We start from the raw sequence: 19,124 nt of genomic DNA, 5'->3' as shown, positions 1-19,124 counted from the left end.
TCTTTCCCGAATTAGTGCCTCAATCCACAGTGGTCCATTGTATAATACTTCTAGCAGCTAAAACAGCTTTAGTTTTACAGCCTTTATGCTGGTAGCCTTTTCTTTGATGAAGATATTTATCTCTTATGTATCAAACATACCTGAGAGGTGATTTACCCTATCAGGCCTTTATGAAGTGGTTTCACTGAACACAAGTCACCTCCCCCATGACTTCTGATAGGCAATGATGATAGGACCTGCCAGTTTACAACATCTCTTTATTTTACTCAGATTATAAAACATCATCACAGGGCTTTATATATTTTAACAACATTCACCTGTTTTAAATCAAGAACTGTGATAGTTCCCCTCTGTTATAAATGCTAATAAATTAACTTTATTTTTGCATCAGCAATACCATAAAAACTTATTCTAATTGGACTTTTTTCTGTGCTTATCCTGATGCAAAAATTCTGAAGAGTCTGAAGTCTAGCTATATATATATATAGTATATACACGTGTTTTATATATACGTATATCAAAACTCATCATTTCTGTTAATCACCCCTTACAGTCATCTTGCACTTAATAAGTTAAATCAACATTATGAAAATATGACCACCCATTTAGTTATTTTGCTGCTATATAAGACATTTAATGTTCAAACAGAGATTGCAAAATTACATGGATGCAATAGGAATTAACGTACACTTCCATTTCAAATTGCCACATTTCTTAAGCCAAGAACTTTTCATGTATTTTAGAATTCTCTTCAATAAGTTTAAATGATTTGTTTCTTTAGTAAATACATACACATAAATATAGTGCATGAGTGTATATGTATTTATTATTTTCAATAATATATGTAATATATATTATGCATATTTGCATATATATATTACATACTCTATATATATTCTATATATCACATTTGTTTGTGTGTTATCAAATGCATATGTAAACATAATAGGGGCAAATTCTTCCCTCAGATATACACGTGCAACTCCCATTAATTACTGGGAATCACAGGCCCAATTCACAACCCACTGAAGACAATGGGCATCTTCACAGTTCCAAAGACACCCACATTCTAGTTTAAACACTGGCTTATTGCCTACATGCATGTATCTGAGGCCATGCTGTTCTTTGGGTTATTTTAGGGGCACCAGATAAAATATATTTGATACTTTCCATCTATTTGAACAAATATACAAAAGCATGCTTTTAAAAGTCACTTTTATAGGTGGTTTTTTAAAACTAAAAGCCTGAGGGCCTGTTTCACCTCTCACTTACACCTAAATATAACTTATCTGTACTGGAGTAACTCCTTAGTTAGATCAGTGTAAGGGAAAGGAGAGCCTATGAATACTTACATGCTTAACTTGACTTATAATACAGGTTGAACTTCTCTAGTCCGGGGCGCTGTGGTCCAGCATTATTTTAGTTAGCCGGCTCTCCACTTATCATGGTCCCATGAATTTTGTTTACAGTCACCAGTCCTGGTTCTTGGTGTTCTGGGCTGTTATTTAGCTCTAATTTATTCCTAAATGTCATCTAAGAGCCCAGTTAGCAGTGGAAGTATTTGTAATGCTTCCAGACAATATTGACCTCTCATGGTCCAGCAAATTTTCTGGCTCAGCAGCAGGTCAGGTCCTAAAGGTACCAGACTAGAGAGGTTCAGCACATAATTTAAAGATAGTTTAAGCAGATAATTTGGCATTTGAAAGGAAAAGAAAAAATCCTGTTATAGAAAGTTAAAAGACAAATATTAACTTGAAATAATAGACTAAATATACATTCTGGGGGGAAACTATGCATTTCAAAACCTGTTGGAGAGATTTTTAATGATCGGATAAATATGTATTCATTTTAATTTTAGTTTGCAACTGATTACCCCAAACAGCTCTTGATAACACACATTTTAGATGTATATTCTGCATATTAAAAATAGAAAATAATCAAATTCTGAATCTAGTTACTGTCAGCATTCTAGGCCTTAGTCCTGCAAATAATTATGCACATGACTATAGGATGGCAGAGTTCTGCTGAAGCCAGTGTAATTACTCATGTACTTAAAGTTAAGCAAGTACGTAAGTGTTTGCAGGATTGGTCCCATAGTCCCTATCCTAGGTCCCAGTCCTGCAAACACTTGTGGCTGTTGTGTTTGACACAGTGTGTAATCTCTATTGAAGTCAATGGCAGTAGACGGATCAGGCTCTGAGAGATTTAATTTACTCCTTTGGACCAGATCCTGAGCACATTCATATGTGTAAGAGATAGCAGGACTAGGTCCTTTAAATAGCAACAGTGATTTCTGGGCTAATTTCCCCAAATTTATTATTCTTTATTGCTAGTCAAAACTACCTTTGCATTGTGCACATATCGTAAAACAATCTAAGCAGCCTTTCTTCTTAAATAAATGGGTACATCTCAAAAGTGATCTAATCTCTATTTTTAAAATATAAAGAAATTTGAATTAAAAATGGCTTTTGGACTCAACGTTCATATGCCAAGTTTTGCCCATAACACATTACTAACACCAGAATGTAAGGGTCTGTAGCGGGAATGCTGACACAGCGTTACCTTACGCTGTTATAATACATTTCTGTATAAAGGAGAGCAGATGCACATGGCAAAAGGGTAGCTCACCAATTGAAATGTTGTTCCCAATGTGCAGATTTGGCAAAAATCGGTTTTGAATTATCACATTTTTTTAAAAAATAGTTGTGCTTTTAGAACATTTGGACCCTGTTTCACAATGCATGTCCTTTATCAGACATTTTGAACATCATTGTGTCTCACTTATTACATACACGTGAATCATCTCTAAGTCAAAAATATGTTTCTGTGTGAAAGAAACTGCAAAAGGCATTGATTTCTGAGAGGAGGTTGACTTCTTTCTTAATCTCTGGATTCTTTTTTCCATTTAGGGTCTATTTCTATTCCTACTGAAGCCAGTGAGAAAACTCTCAGTGAATTCAATGTCACAGAATCAGGCTATTAGTCATTCAAAGGCATCTCCAGCCAACTTGATACTGATAACATCTCTATCATGAAAGCTGACCAAATGGGTCCATTACTACTAAATGCCTGTTTTAAAAAGTACTCCCTCTTTGATTTTTAAGTACAAACAACATTTACCACAAAAATATGAAGGGAAAAGCCATCACGGTTTTGTTTGCAAGTTATTACCTATTTGTATGACACAAAATCATTTACAGTCACAAACTGTACAGAGTAGTTGATAGGGGACAGCATATTTGTGGCTTAGAGTAAAAAAAGATTGCTTCAGTTGTAATTAAAATAATCATTGACAGGATATAAGAGTTTAAAATCAATAGCATATGATAATCTGGCTACGGAGACACTCATTGCAATATGTCTAACACAGAGGTTTGGATAGTAGAAAGGTGAGTAGAAGGATCTAGGAAAGGAAAGAGATGAACATGCAGAGACCAATGCTAGTTCTTGCTCAGTATACTCTTCAGGCTTCTCTCTACTGCTTCATCTAATTCTTCTTCAAGCTCTTCCTTCTTGGACATAGCCAGTTTGGACTGGTAATCTCTTACTATTTGGTCTATATAGGGTGCGCTTTGTGTCCCATGTAGCATCAGTGTCCATTCCTTCAGTACTCCTTTCTGTGGCACGCTCCCAACAAACCCAATTTCCAGAATCCAAGTGCCTCTAGGGTCTTCTCCCCAAGTGTGTGTTGTCATGAAAGGCCATTTGTCAAAACCCACCTTGGAGTCATCATCTCTTGGCCGCCGGCTCAGTAAAATGGATTTAGTCCCCATCGGTGATGTCATGTTGATGTTGAGGTCCCCTCGCCTAGTAGAGTTCACTGTTATAACTGCTTGCACATGTTCCAGGTAGCGGACAAAATTTTCTTTCCCCTCACAAGCATCGGTTGTGAGTGACAGAACAAGCTTGCCACTTGATGGTATTTTTCTGAGGGTTAAATAACAATAAAAGAGGTTAAAATGAGATATACATGGTAATTTATTTTTTATTAAACATCCACGTGTATTTATACAAACACAAAAATATTGTAATAAAATTTGAATTGTAAGAATGAGAACTGTCATCTGTTCATCCCAGAGCCTCCTGATATAAAATGATGTAACCATTTCCACATTAATTCAAAGCAATGTATTGAACGGAAATGCAAAATTCAAATCTAGATCAATAGGAGTCAAACGTCATACTATACTCAATATTTAAACGTGCACACACAAACACAACCATTTTGCTACATTCTCCAAATGTCAAATCCTTTATAACGCCAGTCTTATGTAGACAAAGTTCCAGTGAATTCAACCACATTTGCCTCGATAAGGTAGAAGTAAAAATTAGGGACAACATTTATGGCCAGCCTCTGCTTGAATGTTATTTACACATCTTGGGTTTCACATTTTAACCTGTAATTACACTCTTTGTGCTTGTGTGAGCAAAACAATTATTCCCCAGTTGCCATCCCAAAAGGGATAGGAAAGAGGCAAAGCTGTGACTCATCCTTTCGGACACTAGCCAATGGCAGCTGGTAGCAGTGAGTTCACGCCCCTTGTGTCCCTGAGAACTCTGGAAGAAACTGTATGTCCCAGAGCAACAGTGCCACTGAGGAGTCATGTTGGTACAGTGTCACTCCACACTGCCAGTAGCACATGCCTATTAGCATTCTTGGATCCTGAAAAATTACCTCAAGAATTGCCTCACACATCAAAATAACTACAAAGCCGGTGTAAAAGTCTGTGAATGCTTTTAGCAGCAACATGCTGTAAATAGCCCAACATGTTAATATTTAAACAATATAGGAATTACTTCAGTCATTAAAAAAACTCTTTTGGTGTAATGAGCAAACTGCATTTGCTGTTTTACCTTCCCAAAAATTCTTCTGCATGTCTAATGTTCATGCCCCCCACATAATGCAACTGGTCATAATTTATAGTGTTGCATGTGCCACTCTTTTAAAAAGTGCAACATCAGTCATGCTGGGATGAAGAAATAGATTTTTCTCTTTAAAAAAAATAACATTTGCAGTCTGAAAAATGTAAATAAGGTTGACATTTTACTAAGTACAATTGTGATAACATGAGATGCGAAAGGATCTTTAGAAGGCTTATTTTTATATGGTCAAAATTACTTTTTTAGAATGCATAATGACAGGGTGCCTATTAGGTAGAAATGCCACCCAGCTGGACCTCATGTCCATAGGAAAAGTAGGGCTTAACATGGCCTCTGAAATGTTTTATTGTGTAAAATTGGGTTAGCTCTATAAGTATTGCTCGTCATCATTTTTTCCCTTGGCAGCATGACCATCCCCAGTGATAAGGCTGTTGACACTTAGCAACATGCAGTAGGATGCTGCATTTCTGGCCATAATCAAATGACATAATTGTTAAACTCTGGTGTCTTGGAATACTTCACTGCTATACAACATAGAGATCAAAACATCTAAAGAATAATGAACTAGTCTAGAGTCTGTATATCCTGTGGCTTCACAGAGACCTCATATAGGCAAAGCAGGGTAGGGTTTGATCAATATTTGAATGGGAAACATCCCCAAATACTTCAGGGTTGTAAGAAAGTGGCATCGACAATTCAGCAGTTGGCAGTCTTACCACGGAGCGTGCACTGAACTCACATTCCAGCCTTATGTTACAGGTGCTATCTTCCCCAGATGAGAGGTAAATACAGGGCCTAGACTACCAGTAGTGATTAAAGCTCCCATGGCAGATTTTTGGAGGCATAAAATTCTAACCTAACTGCTTTAAGGGTATGTGAAGTTTGTAAGGTGCTCTGGGATTCTTTGAGAGGATAGGCGCTGTTGTACATGTAAGGTATTAATTTATTAATTACTAATTATTCACCACACTAGTTCAGATGAAGAGGGGGCAACCTAAAGAAACATCATTCACTGTTCTCCTTTCAACTACTATGCACCTTTCAAACCTAAGGTTGTTTGGTTAACACTTTCTGAATTATATTAAAATGTGACTTTTTCTTTAATTAATTAGAATAAAGTTTATTAAAATCTCTTAAAACTCAGAACAGTATTCAAATGTATTTCTTTAAGATAAATATACTTTATTCTAGTCTATGTGGTTTTTAGCATAAGATAGTAAGCAGCAGGGTAAATTATTACTAGATAGACTGTTTACCAATGTCTAGCTATATTAAAACTAGACTGTTTTTATGTTTAACGTTTTATTTTTATAAAGAAATATATACAAACTGTTACACCTATAGATCCAAACCTTTTCAAATAATAATAACATAGAACAATTCTTCTAAGAACAGTAAAAGAAAGCATTTCACAAAGGCGTACTCTCACACATGTGAATGAAATAAATCCTGGATCTTATGTTATAATGATAGTATTATATAGCGCTTCTCATCACTAGCTCTCCAAGTGCTTTACAAATGAAATCGGGATCATTACATCCATTTTACAGATTGTAAAACTGAGGCACCAAGAAACCAAGTAATGTGTTTAAGATTATCCACCAGCAAAGCCCAAATCTCAGGCACCTACACTATCCATAGCTTTAGTGCCAGATTCTGTTCCTGGTACATAAATGGAGTAGTACCTTATTAAGACTATGTGAGGAATAATTAAATACTCAGTGTGCATAAAGAGAGCAGAATCTTGACCATTGTAAATATAATATCAATAATAAAATATGTTCAAAATAAAGATATAATGATATAAATATATTTATCTTCCACATGGGATATGCTATGCAGTATGCAACAGCGGTAGATGTAGAGGAAAGTGAATTTAAAAGTCACATTAGATGTGAAATATGTTATTCTGCTAGCAAAACTTAGAACATTTTCTTTGAATAGTCATAAATCAGCAATCATGCAGATCAAATTCAGCTCAAGAGACCAGGCCAGAAGGCTACCCAGCTTCCAATGACAGTGTGGTATCATTGGTGAGGTCTCATTGGCATCTATATTGTCTCCATTTTGAAGCCTAGAGAATCTCACACTTTATAGACTCACATCACACAATAGGCTGTAGATTCTTCCCCAGGCTGTTTCTCCAACAGTGTATCCTGTGCTCACCCACGTCAATATAGAAACCATTATCGTTGCAGCAACAACCAAATAAAAAATAAAACAGGTATCCACATCTAAAGCAAATATCAGTTAACAGTTGTCATTCCCATAGAATCTCTGAAGATGAGCTGGATCCACCTCACATTGATTTTGTTTTTCTCTTAAACTCAAAGTATAAAGACGTTGCAAATCATGCATTCCATTAGCCAAGTGAGAGACATGTCAGATGTGCGGTATCAACATTGTCATATCTGACATGTGTATAACACCACAATCACATATTTTAGGTGCATACTGTGAATCAAAGGTATGCTAGTGTTTTCTGGCTTGCCTCTGCAACCCATTGGAGAGAGCTGTTCAGAGGCACAGTAGCCAGTTAGGTGCCTGACTCCCATTGGAATGGCCTGTCATTTGTGCCTTTGAAATCTCCCCCGTAGAAAACCAGACCTTGGGATGAGGAGGGAGGGTCTCAGAGCCCAGGCTTCGGAACAAGTCCAAATGTCTCCACAGCGGTTTTTAGCCCTGCAGGCCCAGTCCAGCTGACCTGGGCTCTGAGAATTGGGTTTATCATCATATTGCAGATGTACTCAAAGAGGCCGTCTCATACGTGGGGACCCCTGGAAAACAAATACATTCCAGCCATTACCTGGATACCTCCACTGGGACAAAGCCCCCTCTTAAAAATCATTCTAGTGGTAAAGAGCATCAACTTCCACTTATTTTGCTCTCCCATCATGTCTTTCAGTTGAGGATCCTTTTTGACATGCTGAGGTTAATTGTTGCAAAATGCCTGCATGCTTCTAACATACATTTCAATCGCAATAATGTGCATGGGAAATTTAGAAAGGAGGTGACTACTATGAGGTACAAAGCTATTTTTGGCTCAGTTTACTCACAAGACATCTCTATAACTGACAGGGCTGACAGGAGCCACATATGGGGAGAACAAGAGGGTACATGCCCCAAACACCATGGGCAATAGGGGCAAGGCGCTAGTCAGCAGCTGGCAGGAACAGAGCCACTGAGTGGCCCAGGAGACTAGCAGTGAGGCCTGGTACCTGCAACAGGGGTCCCCCCTACATGCTGATTGGCAGCAGTAGGGGAAGGGCAGCGACACGGTCCCAGCTCTCTCTGTTATCCTGGCACGTTGCTCAGGGGAAGGGCCACCCCTCGCACTCGCTGAAGGGAAGCAGAGTGACGTGTCTAGGAGAGTAGAGAGAGCTGGGGCTGCGCTGCTCCACTTCCCTTGACATTGCCGGTGAGCACGCAGGGGGAAGACCCCCGCTGCTGGTGTCGGACCTCCGGCCCCATCAGTCCACCAGGCCACATCACTCAGGGCACAGGTTGTCAGAAGAAGTGGAGGGAACAAGGGGAAAATGAAGAGGGTGGAACAGAGGTGTTGTCTGAGGTGGAGAGGAGTTGTTCTGGCCCTTCCCTGGCCTGGGGGAGTGGGGGTCAGTCACATGGGCGGTGCCCCCTCCCCCATATTCCTCCTTGCCAGTCATCTTTGGGTACTGAATAAAAGTGACACAGCAGTGATGATCACAAAATTTTCAACAAATTGTTATTTTCATTGAAAAATGCCAGTTCATCAACCTCAAAACTTTTCATGAAATAGGTTTGGAGCTGACAGATTTTCCTACTCAAAAAAGAGAAGAAAAAAGTTATCACATCAAAAAAGTGTTTAGACATTTTCAAAAGGAAAATGTCAAGCTTTCTAGTTTGAAACAACTTTTTGTATAGAAATTTAAGCTAATGCAACCAAAAAATGTTAAAGAAGAAAAGAATGATGATATCAAAACAAAACATTTTGAATTTATCGATACACATTTCAATTGACTCAAAATGGGGGGAAGTGGTTTTTAATAGGCAATTTTTTTAAATATTTCAATTTTTTATCCTGCCCAGCTCTATGTGAGAGAAGATTTTGTTGATTTGTCCTTAGAAACCTAATGATTCTTCATTTTAATTATGCAGTAAAGTCTGAACTGTCCTTTGGCTTTAGTTTTGAAAAAACAAAATGTAATGAATGAGGTTTTGTAAGAACAATTCACAGCCTTCCTAGCCTATCTTAACTCTGAGCCATGGTAGCATATTGCTTTCTTTCCCTTTTCCTATAAAATAATAATGCCTTTAATACTGGCACTGAAAAGCCAAATTGCATATGTTATAGGCATAAATTGACCATCATTAGGTTAGTATTTCAAATATTAAATTGAACTTTAGCTGTTGTAGTCAATTAGTATTAATTGATTCACTTGTTGACTCATTCTGCTTTGCACATGAAAGTAATCAGAAAATAATTTGACTACCTAGCTGGCAATTAGAGATGTGGAGAACATAAACCAAACACAATTAAAATACTCTAATGTTCAAACTGAATCTTTGATACCTGTGAGTGATTGTTTTAGTTCTTTGGAGTTAAAATTATCTACTAAAATAGAAAATTACCAAATTTAAACATATCCCATTGTTGTTACAGACTATACCTATGACAGGTCATCTGCCCCACACTAGCTTAAGAAGGGTTAAAGAGAGCCCTGGGAGAGGGCTGGAGTTGTGGAGCAAGCCAATTAGGGCCCAGCTGAGAGCTGTACGAATGAGAGCTCCCGCAGGAGAGGAGAGGAGAGGACTCACTCACGCTTTAGCTATGCCAGGAAAGCTAGAGGCTTCTTGATGCAGAGCGGGACTGGGGAAAAGCAGGCAGGGCTGGGGAGCTCTGGCCATGCGAACTCCCAGGCTGAGGCTTTGCTCTCAAGGCCTGAGAGAATTAGGGCTGCAGGGAGGGAGGCAGAGCAGTGGAAGGCAGCAGGTCCACACCCCTTGTCTATGTAGGGTTTCCAGATGGTTTAACCAAAAATACTGAACACCCCACCCCGCCCCAAAAAAACCCAAACACCAGGGAAAAAATTCTGTCGGGGGGGGGAGGCGAACCAAAGTTGTTGAGTAAAAAAAAAATAAAAAAATAAAACAGCATTAAAACAGCATGGCTCTTTCAGTATGTGCAGAATCAGAATTGGGATAGGAACAGGGGAGCGGTTGAGCACTAAGACCCAGAGAAGGCATTGCTTCTCCTTGGTCTTTAGGCTTTTTATCAGTGGCCATTTTGTTTTCTTGATCAAGCCAGAATGCAGCTTCCCTGCGGAACCAGGTAAGCAGGGAGTCCGGGGGCAGGAGTGTCAGGGGAGCGGGAGGAAGGCTGGGGGCTGGGCCCAGTTGCTAAGTGTGTTGTAGGGTTGCCAGGTGTCTGGTATTTTTGCCTCCTGGCAGGAAAAAAAACCCAGAAAATACTGGACATTTTAGGTGTCCGGTATTTTCTGCATTTTTTTACCGGACACTTGGCAACCCTATGCCTATGATTAATGGCCACTTCAGACTGCAGTTTGCCCCTGCAGTAGGGACTAGATGATGACTGGCAGCGGGTCACTGAGGCAAGGGGGTTGAGAGTTTCCTTAGAGGGAGGACCCCAGGCAAGGGGGTTGGGAGTTTCCTTAGAGGGAGGACCCCAGGACACTACTGAGGTAGGGCAGTACCCAGAGGGAAGGGTACTGGAGCCTTGGAGAGATGGTAGCCCTAACACCAAGTGGTGGAGAGAAAAAATGGTAACAGCAGGCAAGACACTGACTGAAAGGAGGTGCTCTAGGGCTGAAATGAGCTAATTCCCAAGTGACCAGCAGGAGGTGCTGTGGGAGTGAGTTGTGCCCTGTTACAATACCTCTGTGTTCACACCAACACATGTACTTTGTAAGGGAACACTTGAAAAATCATGATTTGTTGGTCAGTTTTGTCCTGATGCAACGTGTGGCAACATTATATGTGAAATAAGATTCTCCTGTATGGTGTTATTAGCACTTGTTTAAATCCTACAGCTCTGCCCAAACAGAAATTGGCAAACAGGTCTGTCTTAAATAAGGGAATGTGTGCTCTAGTCAATTTGTGTGTAAGCATTAAACAGAGTTATCAAGCAGGAAAGGAAGACAGGGAGTTCAAACATGTGAGGAAAAAGGCAGCAGGGAATGTCCTTCCTCAAAGCCTTTCTTTCCTATTTGTATCTGGTAATTTTTATCAAGAGAGGGAATGACAGTACAAAAAGGGGGTTAACACTTCAAGGCACCAGTCTCTCCATTCACTGGACCTGAAAAGACAAAGGAGCTATGTGCTGGACTTTGTGGGAGGTGTCCTGATCTGAGAATCTTCCAATGGAGTATGTAGTGATAAACTTTGCTTGTATCTAGTTTAGTTTGTTAAATTAGGCATTGGCAAATGTCTTATCTTTTTCTCTTGTAATCATTTCTGACTATCATGCTTCATTACTTGTACTCACTTAAAATCTATATCTTTGTATTTAATAAAGTTGTTTTACTGTTTCAGATAACCCTTTGTTTTTAAACTCTAGTGTCTGAATAACTATTTGAGCTAATAAGATGTCATTTTACTCCTTTAAGGAATAATGGATTTAAAATATATGTGCCGTCCAGAAGAGGGATGGGGAGCATGGGACATACATTGCTGGTGGAAAATCTGAGAATGAAGGTGTGTTGGAGCCAGCTTGCAGAATAAGCCAAGGTTGGCTGACAGGCTGCAGTTACACACACACACACATATGCAGCTTGATTGCTGGAAAGTTGCGAGTGGCCCAGGTGGGAGCTAGTTCAACTTGGCGTGGCAAGGCACCCAAGGGTGCTAGGAAGGGTGACCCAGCCTGTTTCAGGTCTGGATTGTGCCTGGTATGTCAAACATATATGGCATCACTTGGTATGTATCATATAATTTAAATGGTTTAAAGCCTATTCCCACAAGTGTTTCTTCAAACACTATCATCGCAAGTGGTGCCATTGACATAAAAATGTGATTATTCACAGGAATAAGACGTACTTCTGTGAGTTCAAGGAACTCCTTGCCAGAGGACGTGCTGAAGGCTAGGACTTGAACAGGGTTCAAAAAAGAGCTAGATAGATTCATGGAAGTTAAGTCCATCAATTGCTATTAGCCAGGATGGGCACGGATGGTGTCCCTAGCCTGTGTTTGTCTGGAAATGGGTGACAGGGGAGGGTTCACATGAGGATTACCTGCTGTGATCCCTCCCTCTGGGGCATCTGGTATTAGCCACTGTTGGCAGACAGGATACTGGGCTAGATGGACCTTTCATCTGGCCCAGTATGGCCATTCTTATGAGAAAAAAATTATAAGTTTGGACCCTCAAATTATAAAAGTGAAATTCTTATACACACTCACTCTTACCCATTACATCTGCCTCCATCTATTCATGTGTCTGCCTGTTATCACATACATGCATGAAAGAGAACGAACTCCACAGATTGGAAGACGAGCATTGTTTTCACTTACTCAGGTTCTTGTATTGATCCTCCAACACAGTGGAATCTCTCTGGAACAGTCTTCCAGTCTTTCGCCATTTTAACCATTGCTCCTGCATCGAGGACGCCATAGCCAAACAAATGGTTAAATTCCAGACCAACCCCATTTCTACGCCATTGATGGACTTCGTCATGCAGCTGATTCCTTTTGGAGGTGAGTACCGTCAGATGCTGCATGTCTCTCCATGTCAGATCCAGGCTACGGAAGAGTGACGTAGAAAAGGTGATGATTTTATGGTGGTTATAAGATGGTTTTCTCTTTACAGAATACATTTGACAAGACTGATGTATTTGAATACTCAATAAGGCAAATGCACTAAAAAGAGCAGTGTGAGCATTGTGGCTCAGGTTTTAGTTACTTTTAGCCTGCTAGACCAAGTCTGTCTACCGAGACTGCCTACAGTGGCATACGTCCCATAGGTGACTGCCACTAGCAAAAATACCCAATACCCAACTGCTGGAGATGGGACACTAGATGGGGAGGGCTCAGAGTTACTACAAAGAAATCTTTCAGAGATGTCTGGTGGGTCTTGCCTACATGCTCAGAGTCTAACTGCAGGGGTGGCAGGTTTGCAAAAATTTTGGTGGGCCCCAAAATGCCCAGAGCCTGCACCCTTCCCCCATTCAAACTCTCACACCTTCACCATCTGCCTAACACTCTGAAAGAGAGTTTGGGTGCAGGAGAGGTGAGGGATGAAGCTCTGGGAGGGGGATTGGGTGTAGGTGAGGACTTGGGGTACAGGGTCTGGGATGGAATCTGGGTGCTGGATGTGGCCTGAGGCAGGAGGTAGGGGGTTATGAGTGCAGAATCTGGGAGGGAGTTTGATAGCTGGAGAGAGGGTGGTGGAGAAGATGCAGGCTCTGGAGGGAGTGGGATGCACAAGAGGGTATGGGGGGAGTGGATGTGTACTTCCCCTTCTGGCAACAGCCCCTGGTGGTGGGGGGGGGGGGGTCTCTGGGTGCTTCTGCCCATACACACTCCTCCTTCTCCCTCCCCTCTGCCACCCCATATGTCCCTCTGCCCTGCCTGCTGCCCCCTTGCAAGTTTAAACTAGTGTAAATGGTGGATTCTCTGTCACCTGAAGTCTTTAAATCATGATTTGAGGATGTCAGTCACCCAGCCAGAGGCTATAGGTTTATTTCATGAATGTGTTGGAGAGACTAGATGATCATGCTGACCTTAAATTCTATGAGACTTGGAGGCCAGCTGCAGAGGAGACATAACCTCAATGGTGCTGTGTAGGCAGTTACTCTAGCCATATCTCTGTGTCTGTGAGGGGGTAGGGCGCTGTGTGCTGGCCAGGATTTACACTGTCAGGCTGCATCTACACTGGCATGATTTTGTGCAAATACTTTTAATGGAAAAGTTTTTCCGTTAAAAGTATTTGCGCAAGAGAGCGTCTATACTGGCATGTGCCTTTGCACATGTTTGTGCAAAAGCATCCATGCCAGTGTAGATGCTCTCTTGTGCAAGAAAGCTCCAATGGCCATTTTAGCCATCGGGCTTTCTTGCGCAAGAAATTAACGTTGCTGTCTACACTGGCCCTCTTGCGCAAGAGGGCTTATCCCTGAGTGGGAGCATCAGAATATTTGCGCTAGAACCACTGATTTAGTACATTACAAAGTCAGTGATCTTGCGCAAATATTTGCGGCCAGTGTAGACAGGCGGCAAGATATAGACACAGCCTCAGGGCGCAACTTGTGGCAGAGAAGAGGAAAACTCAACAGGTAAGGGGAGTCCATAGGAGCACAGCCAGAAGTGGGGAGAAAAGAAACTGGAAGCGGGAAACAGCTGAGCCAGTTTGGGAAGAGGACATCAGAGAAAGAGGCAGTGGGGCAAGAGAAGCCATCCAGCCAGAGAAGATGAGGGACACTTAAGCAGGTAGGCAGAGACAAAATAGATGAGGAGGGGAGGAAATATCTATAAAAGGAATCAATATATGCAAATGAGGCCATGCAAATTATATCCACTATGCAAATTAAGGCATTTTTGCATAAACTCATCCAGGTTTCTGCCCTTAGGACTTGATTCACAGCCCTTCAAGTCAAGAGGAGTCTTTCCATTTATTTCAGGACTCTGCATCTGGCTGTGACAGTTTAACAGGTTTGTCCCTGCTCTGAGCTTCCGTGTCACAGGCAAGTTATTGGAAAAACAAACCCCAAACAGCACTCTTTGCCTATACCTAGACCAGAATTTTTCTAACAACCTACTTAGCCTCTAGTGCCAATGCAAACACTCCAGCTGCCTCCGGTGCAGCTGCAGATGTGCCAGAATGACGGAGGGTACAGTTGCCATACAAATCTGTCGTTGCCTGCAACAATACAGAAAGAATGTGTCAGACTTGCTGTTTCCCTCTCCCTTGTATGACTGACACAGAACAGCATTGAAGGCAGTACTCGGTGACTAAAAGGAAGGAGTAATGTTATACAGTAAACTTCCGATAATCCAACCCAGGAGGACCCCAGCTGCTCTGCCCCAGGGGTCCCCGATTCAGCCGCTGCTGAAACAGATCAGCGGCCGATTCCAGGAAGCCCGGGGCAGAGCTGCTCTGTCCTGGGCTTCCTGGAATCAGCCGCTGATCTGTTTCAGCAGCGGCTGACTTGGGGACCCCTGGGGCAGAGCAGCTGGGGTCCTGCGGGGTTGGTCCTGCAGCGCCGAGGGGCGGCGCTATGGGACCAACCCGGCAGCACCCCAGCTGCTCTGCCCCAGGCGTCGGGATTCAGCCTGCTGGTGAAACTGACGCTGCTGGTCAGTTTCAGCAGCGGCTGAATCCCGACGCCTGGGGCAAAGCAGCCGGGGTGCTGCCGGGTTGGTCCCGTAGCGCCGCCCCTCGGCACTGCGGGACCAACCTGGCAGCACCCCAGCTGCTCTCCCCCAGGGGTCCCCAAGTCAGCTGCTGCTGAAACAGATCAGCGGCTGATTCCAGGAAGTCCCTGTCAGAGCAGCTCTGCCCCGGGCTTCCTCGAATCGGCCGCTGATCTGTTTCAGCAGCGACTGAATCGGGGACCCCTGGGGCAGAGCAGCTGGGGTGCTGCCGGGTAGGTCCCGCAGCCCTGAGGGGCAGCGCTACAAGACCAACCCGGCAGCACCCCAGCTGCTCTGCTCCCGGCTTCCCCGATTCAGATGCTGGTCAATTTCAGCAGCAGCTGAATGGGGGAAGCCTGTCCGGCTGCCCCAGCACTTCCGGGTTCCTGATGGTGCCGGATCATCAGGAGTCCCGGAGCATTGGATGCTGGACTAATGGAGTTTTACTGTACTAGTCGCTACAAGCAGAATACTTACTGCCTTTTCAAAAGGCTAACTTTTAAATAGAATGGATAGATACCCAGGGATGGGAGGGGTGGACACTAGATTAAACAATGACAGTAAGAAGTTAATGTTCATGAACATCTAAATACAATATTACAAATATTATACAATAATACAAATATTATATTTCTATAAATATAATCAAACCCCCATCAACAGGATTTGAACCCAAGACTCTAGCACCATAAGGCTCTTCCAATGCTTAAGTTACAGGAAGAGCTCCAATAGCTGGTAGTAGCAGGATAATATCATCTCTGTGAACTGGCTACTCGAGGAAAATGTGATACACAGTCAGCAAGCAAACTGCACAGTGATAGTCATGTAGGTAATATTGATTAATTTGTGCATTCAACTGACCCCATTGAAAAAAAGTCAGTTTTTCAAGCTGATACCAGAGAGAGGTATCTAAGACAGTACAGTTTGTCGCTACACTCAGAACATGAAATAACTGGAAGATGTGTAGTATCTGTTGACAAACGTTGACCTTTTTATATGGACGCCATCCAAGCCACCATCCAGGTCCCATCAAAGACCATTAAAATAGTGGACCCTCCACCCCCACCACACACTGGCATATTGGGAGGAGCATGCTGTGCCCTTCCAACAGGTTGTGTAGTGGGAGCATTCCCAGTGTGCACCTGGAATTGTGCAGAATTGCTAGGATATGAAGCTTCACATTGCTCTCAACAGGGGCTTGCATCTATCAGGTATAATTTGACACCTGATGTTTCATCTTTGGGGCAGGCACAATCTTTGTTTTGCACAGCACGTCATACAATGGGCTCCTGGTCCATGACTTGGGCACCTAACCATTACTACAATGCTAATAAATAATAAATTAATAAATCACTGGGGAATTAAATGATGGGAATTTGTGATACAAATGTCAGGGTTGTTTATTTAGAGTTTTATATCCATCCATTAAAAAGGCGCTTTAAGCCTTTGCCCAAGAGGCTTCTTGTGCTATTAAACAACCAAGCATCTGTAACCACACATTTCTGTAACCACACTCCTAAACTAGAAAAACACTAAGCAGATTGACAGGGAGCAAGAATATGCAAAAGCCACTCAGGAAGCTCAACAATATTCTATATTTTACTACTAATTTTCCCTCAACTTGTTTTGTTATCATCATTAATCTGCCAAACATACACTGGGTTACAGATGAATTGGCAATGACTATATTAGCCTAAAATATGTTGCAAAAGGTGGTGTTGTGTTGCGCTGGGATTTCAACTCTTCATTATCATGCAATTACATAAAGCAAGTCTGCCTGGGAATTAAAAATTCCGAGGACACAGGAATAAATAGGCCCCTGCTGCACTTTCCAAATTGTAGTCTGATCACTAGGGAACACCACCTACATGAAAAGCCACAAAGCAGAGAAGCTCATGGCTTGCTTTCAATATCGACATCCCATCTCATCAGCTGACAGTTTGGGCACTGCTGTGTATTGTGAATTAGAAAATATTAGTCTTAACAAAAGAACATCTGCTGCTCCTAAACAGCAAATGATGAGAACAGACGTGCGTAAGCGTAAGGAGCAGGACAACAGCACAATAATATCTGCACTCACCACACCAGCCTCAGGATTTCTCTTCCTCCCATTGCTGAAAGTGGAAGCCAAGGTCGAAGAGCAGCTTTCATCATACAGAGCAGTCCGGCCATCATTAATGGCAGAATTGATGGAGATAGTCCACATGCTTGATGCATAGCCATCGCAGTTACAATCATCATAGCTGCCTCCATCTCCAGAGGCCCAGACGTAGATGCTTCCCTTGCCGCCACGGCCCTGTGGAAAAGAAATTGAATCTGTCAGGTTAAATTATTAATTCAAACCTGAAGCAAGGCATCCATCTGTCAAGGAGAAAACAGGCCCTAGATAAGTGTGCATCAAGAGCTGCTGCAGACTTTAAAAGTCCAGTTAACCGTTAATCACAGCCTCTTCTGCGCTCTTTTCTGTGCATAGCGTTCTCATTTATCAATTTGTTTGCTTGGCACACCAAGGCTCCTGTGCTAAGACATTTTATGGATTCATTAGAACCTGGCATTGATACCAGGCACTAAGCACAATGGGAGAAGTGTTTTGTTAAAATTGATATTTTGTTCGCCTCATTGACTGGGTTTGTAAGGTCCGACGGTGACTAGAAAACCCTGCAAAACTGTCACCACTTTCTTTGCTCAATAGATTGGCTCCCTGGCTGTTTTTACTCATTTCTATTTGTTTTACTGATCAGACTAGTCTGAATTACTGTTAGTGCTGTACAACCAATACTGCTGAGACTGAATCAAAGTACCTCCCGATGCCCCTTCTGGAGCTGGAGTTGGATGGAGAGATCTAAGCCAAGAAGGAGGCGTAATGGATAGAACCTTCTCAGTCGCTAAAGCAAGGCTCTCAAACCTTATGGCCTGAGGGCCATGAATGTTCATTAAATTGAGATTTGGTTGTGGAGGGGATGAGGACTTCAGCCAAGAGTGGGGTGGGGCAAGAAATTAGGAGTTCAGGATTTGGGAGGGGGCTGTGGGTTAGGGCAGGGGTTGTAGTGTGTCCGGGGGAGGAGGGAAAGAGTGAAGACTCTGGCTGGGGACACAGGCTCTGAGGTGGGGCTGGGGAAGAGGGATTTAGGTGCAGGAGGGGGCTCTGGGTTGAGACACAGGGGTTTGGTGGAAGGGAGGGGGATCAAGGTTGGGGCCGGAAGTTGGATGCGGAGCAGGGTAGCTCGGGTATAGGTTCTGTGCCACATTTACTTCCTCAAGCATCTCCCAGAAGGAATAGCATATCCTCCCTCTGGCTCCTACGCAGAGGCCCCTGTTTGCAGGACCCACCAGAGGAAACCGTGGGAACGGTGCTTGGGGTGGGGGCAACTCACAGGAGCCCTCTGGCTGCCCCTACACATAGGAACCAGAGCGGGGATATGCCACTGCTTCCAGGAGCTGCACAGAGCTATGGCATGCACAGAGCAAGGCAAGTCCCAGACCCCACTCCCCAGCAGCAGCTTGAGGGCTAGATTAAAATGACTAAGAGGCTGGACACTGCCTGTGGGCCACATTTTGTCCCCCTCTGAGCTAAAGTGAAAGAGAGTAGTATCTTCCCACCGACTCCATGCAACCAGGAAGAGGGAGGGGTTATTTCAGCTCCTTAGTGCAGAGAAAAGAAGGGTGCGGGCTGGGTATAAAGTGTTTTAACTGAGACTCTTGAAAACTTGGGTGAAATCCTACCTACATTAAAGTCAATGGCAAAATTTCCATTAACAGAAATGAAACTCAGATTTTACCCTTTGTGTTTTAGCCTGATCCCCTCCTTCCATTTACTTCAGATGGGATAAAAAGGAGGAAGAACACAGCTCTTCAGTATGCCTGCAGTGCTGAAGGTTATAAAAATCTACCTTTTTGCCAGT

General features: G+C 42.6%; 1 protein-coding gene across 2 annotated transcripts in view; it reads right to left on the bottom strand.

The window, feature by feature from the left end:
* Nucleotides 1-245: 245 nt before the first annotated feature.
* The window catches only part of PCSK2 (proprotein convertase subtilisin/kexin type 2), a 195,680-nt gene continuing 176,801 nt past the window's right edge, over nucleotides 246-19,124 (bottom strand). For both annotated transcript variants that reach the window (XM_075925556.1, XM_075925557.1), the window contains 4 exons: nucleotides 17,303-17,518; nucleotides 14,628-14,728; nucleotides 12,388-12,615; nucleotides 246-3,927 (listed from right to left, as the gene is read on the bottom strand). In XM_075925556.1, coding sequence (XP_075781671.1) covers nucleotides 3,441-3,927; nucleotides 12,388-12,615; nucleotides 14,628-14,728; nucleotides 17,303-17,518 — 1,032 coding nt within the window. In that variant the 3' untranslated portion in view covers nucleotides 246-3,440. The remainder of the gene's footprint in view (nucleotides 3,928-12,387; nucleotides 12,616-14,627; nucleotides 14,729-17,302; nucleotides 17,519-19,124) is intronic.

Source organism: Pelodiscus sinensis, chromosome 3 (assembly GCF_049634645.1).
Source record: "Pelodiscus sinensis isolate JC-2024 chromosome 3, ASM4963464v1, whole genome shotgun sequence".
Classification (NCBI taxonomy): domain Eukaryota; kingdom Metazoa; phylum Chordata; order Testudines; family Trionychidae; genus Pelodiscus; species Pelodiscus sinensis.
The sequence above is the reverse complement of the archived record's forward strand: the minus strand, read 5'-3'. Positions and strand labels throughout refer to the sequence as shown.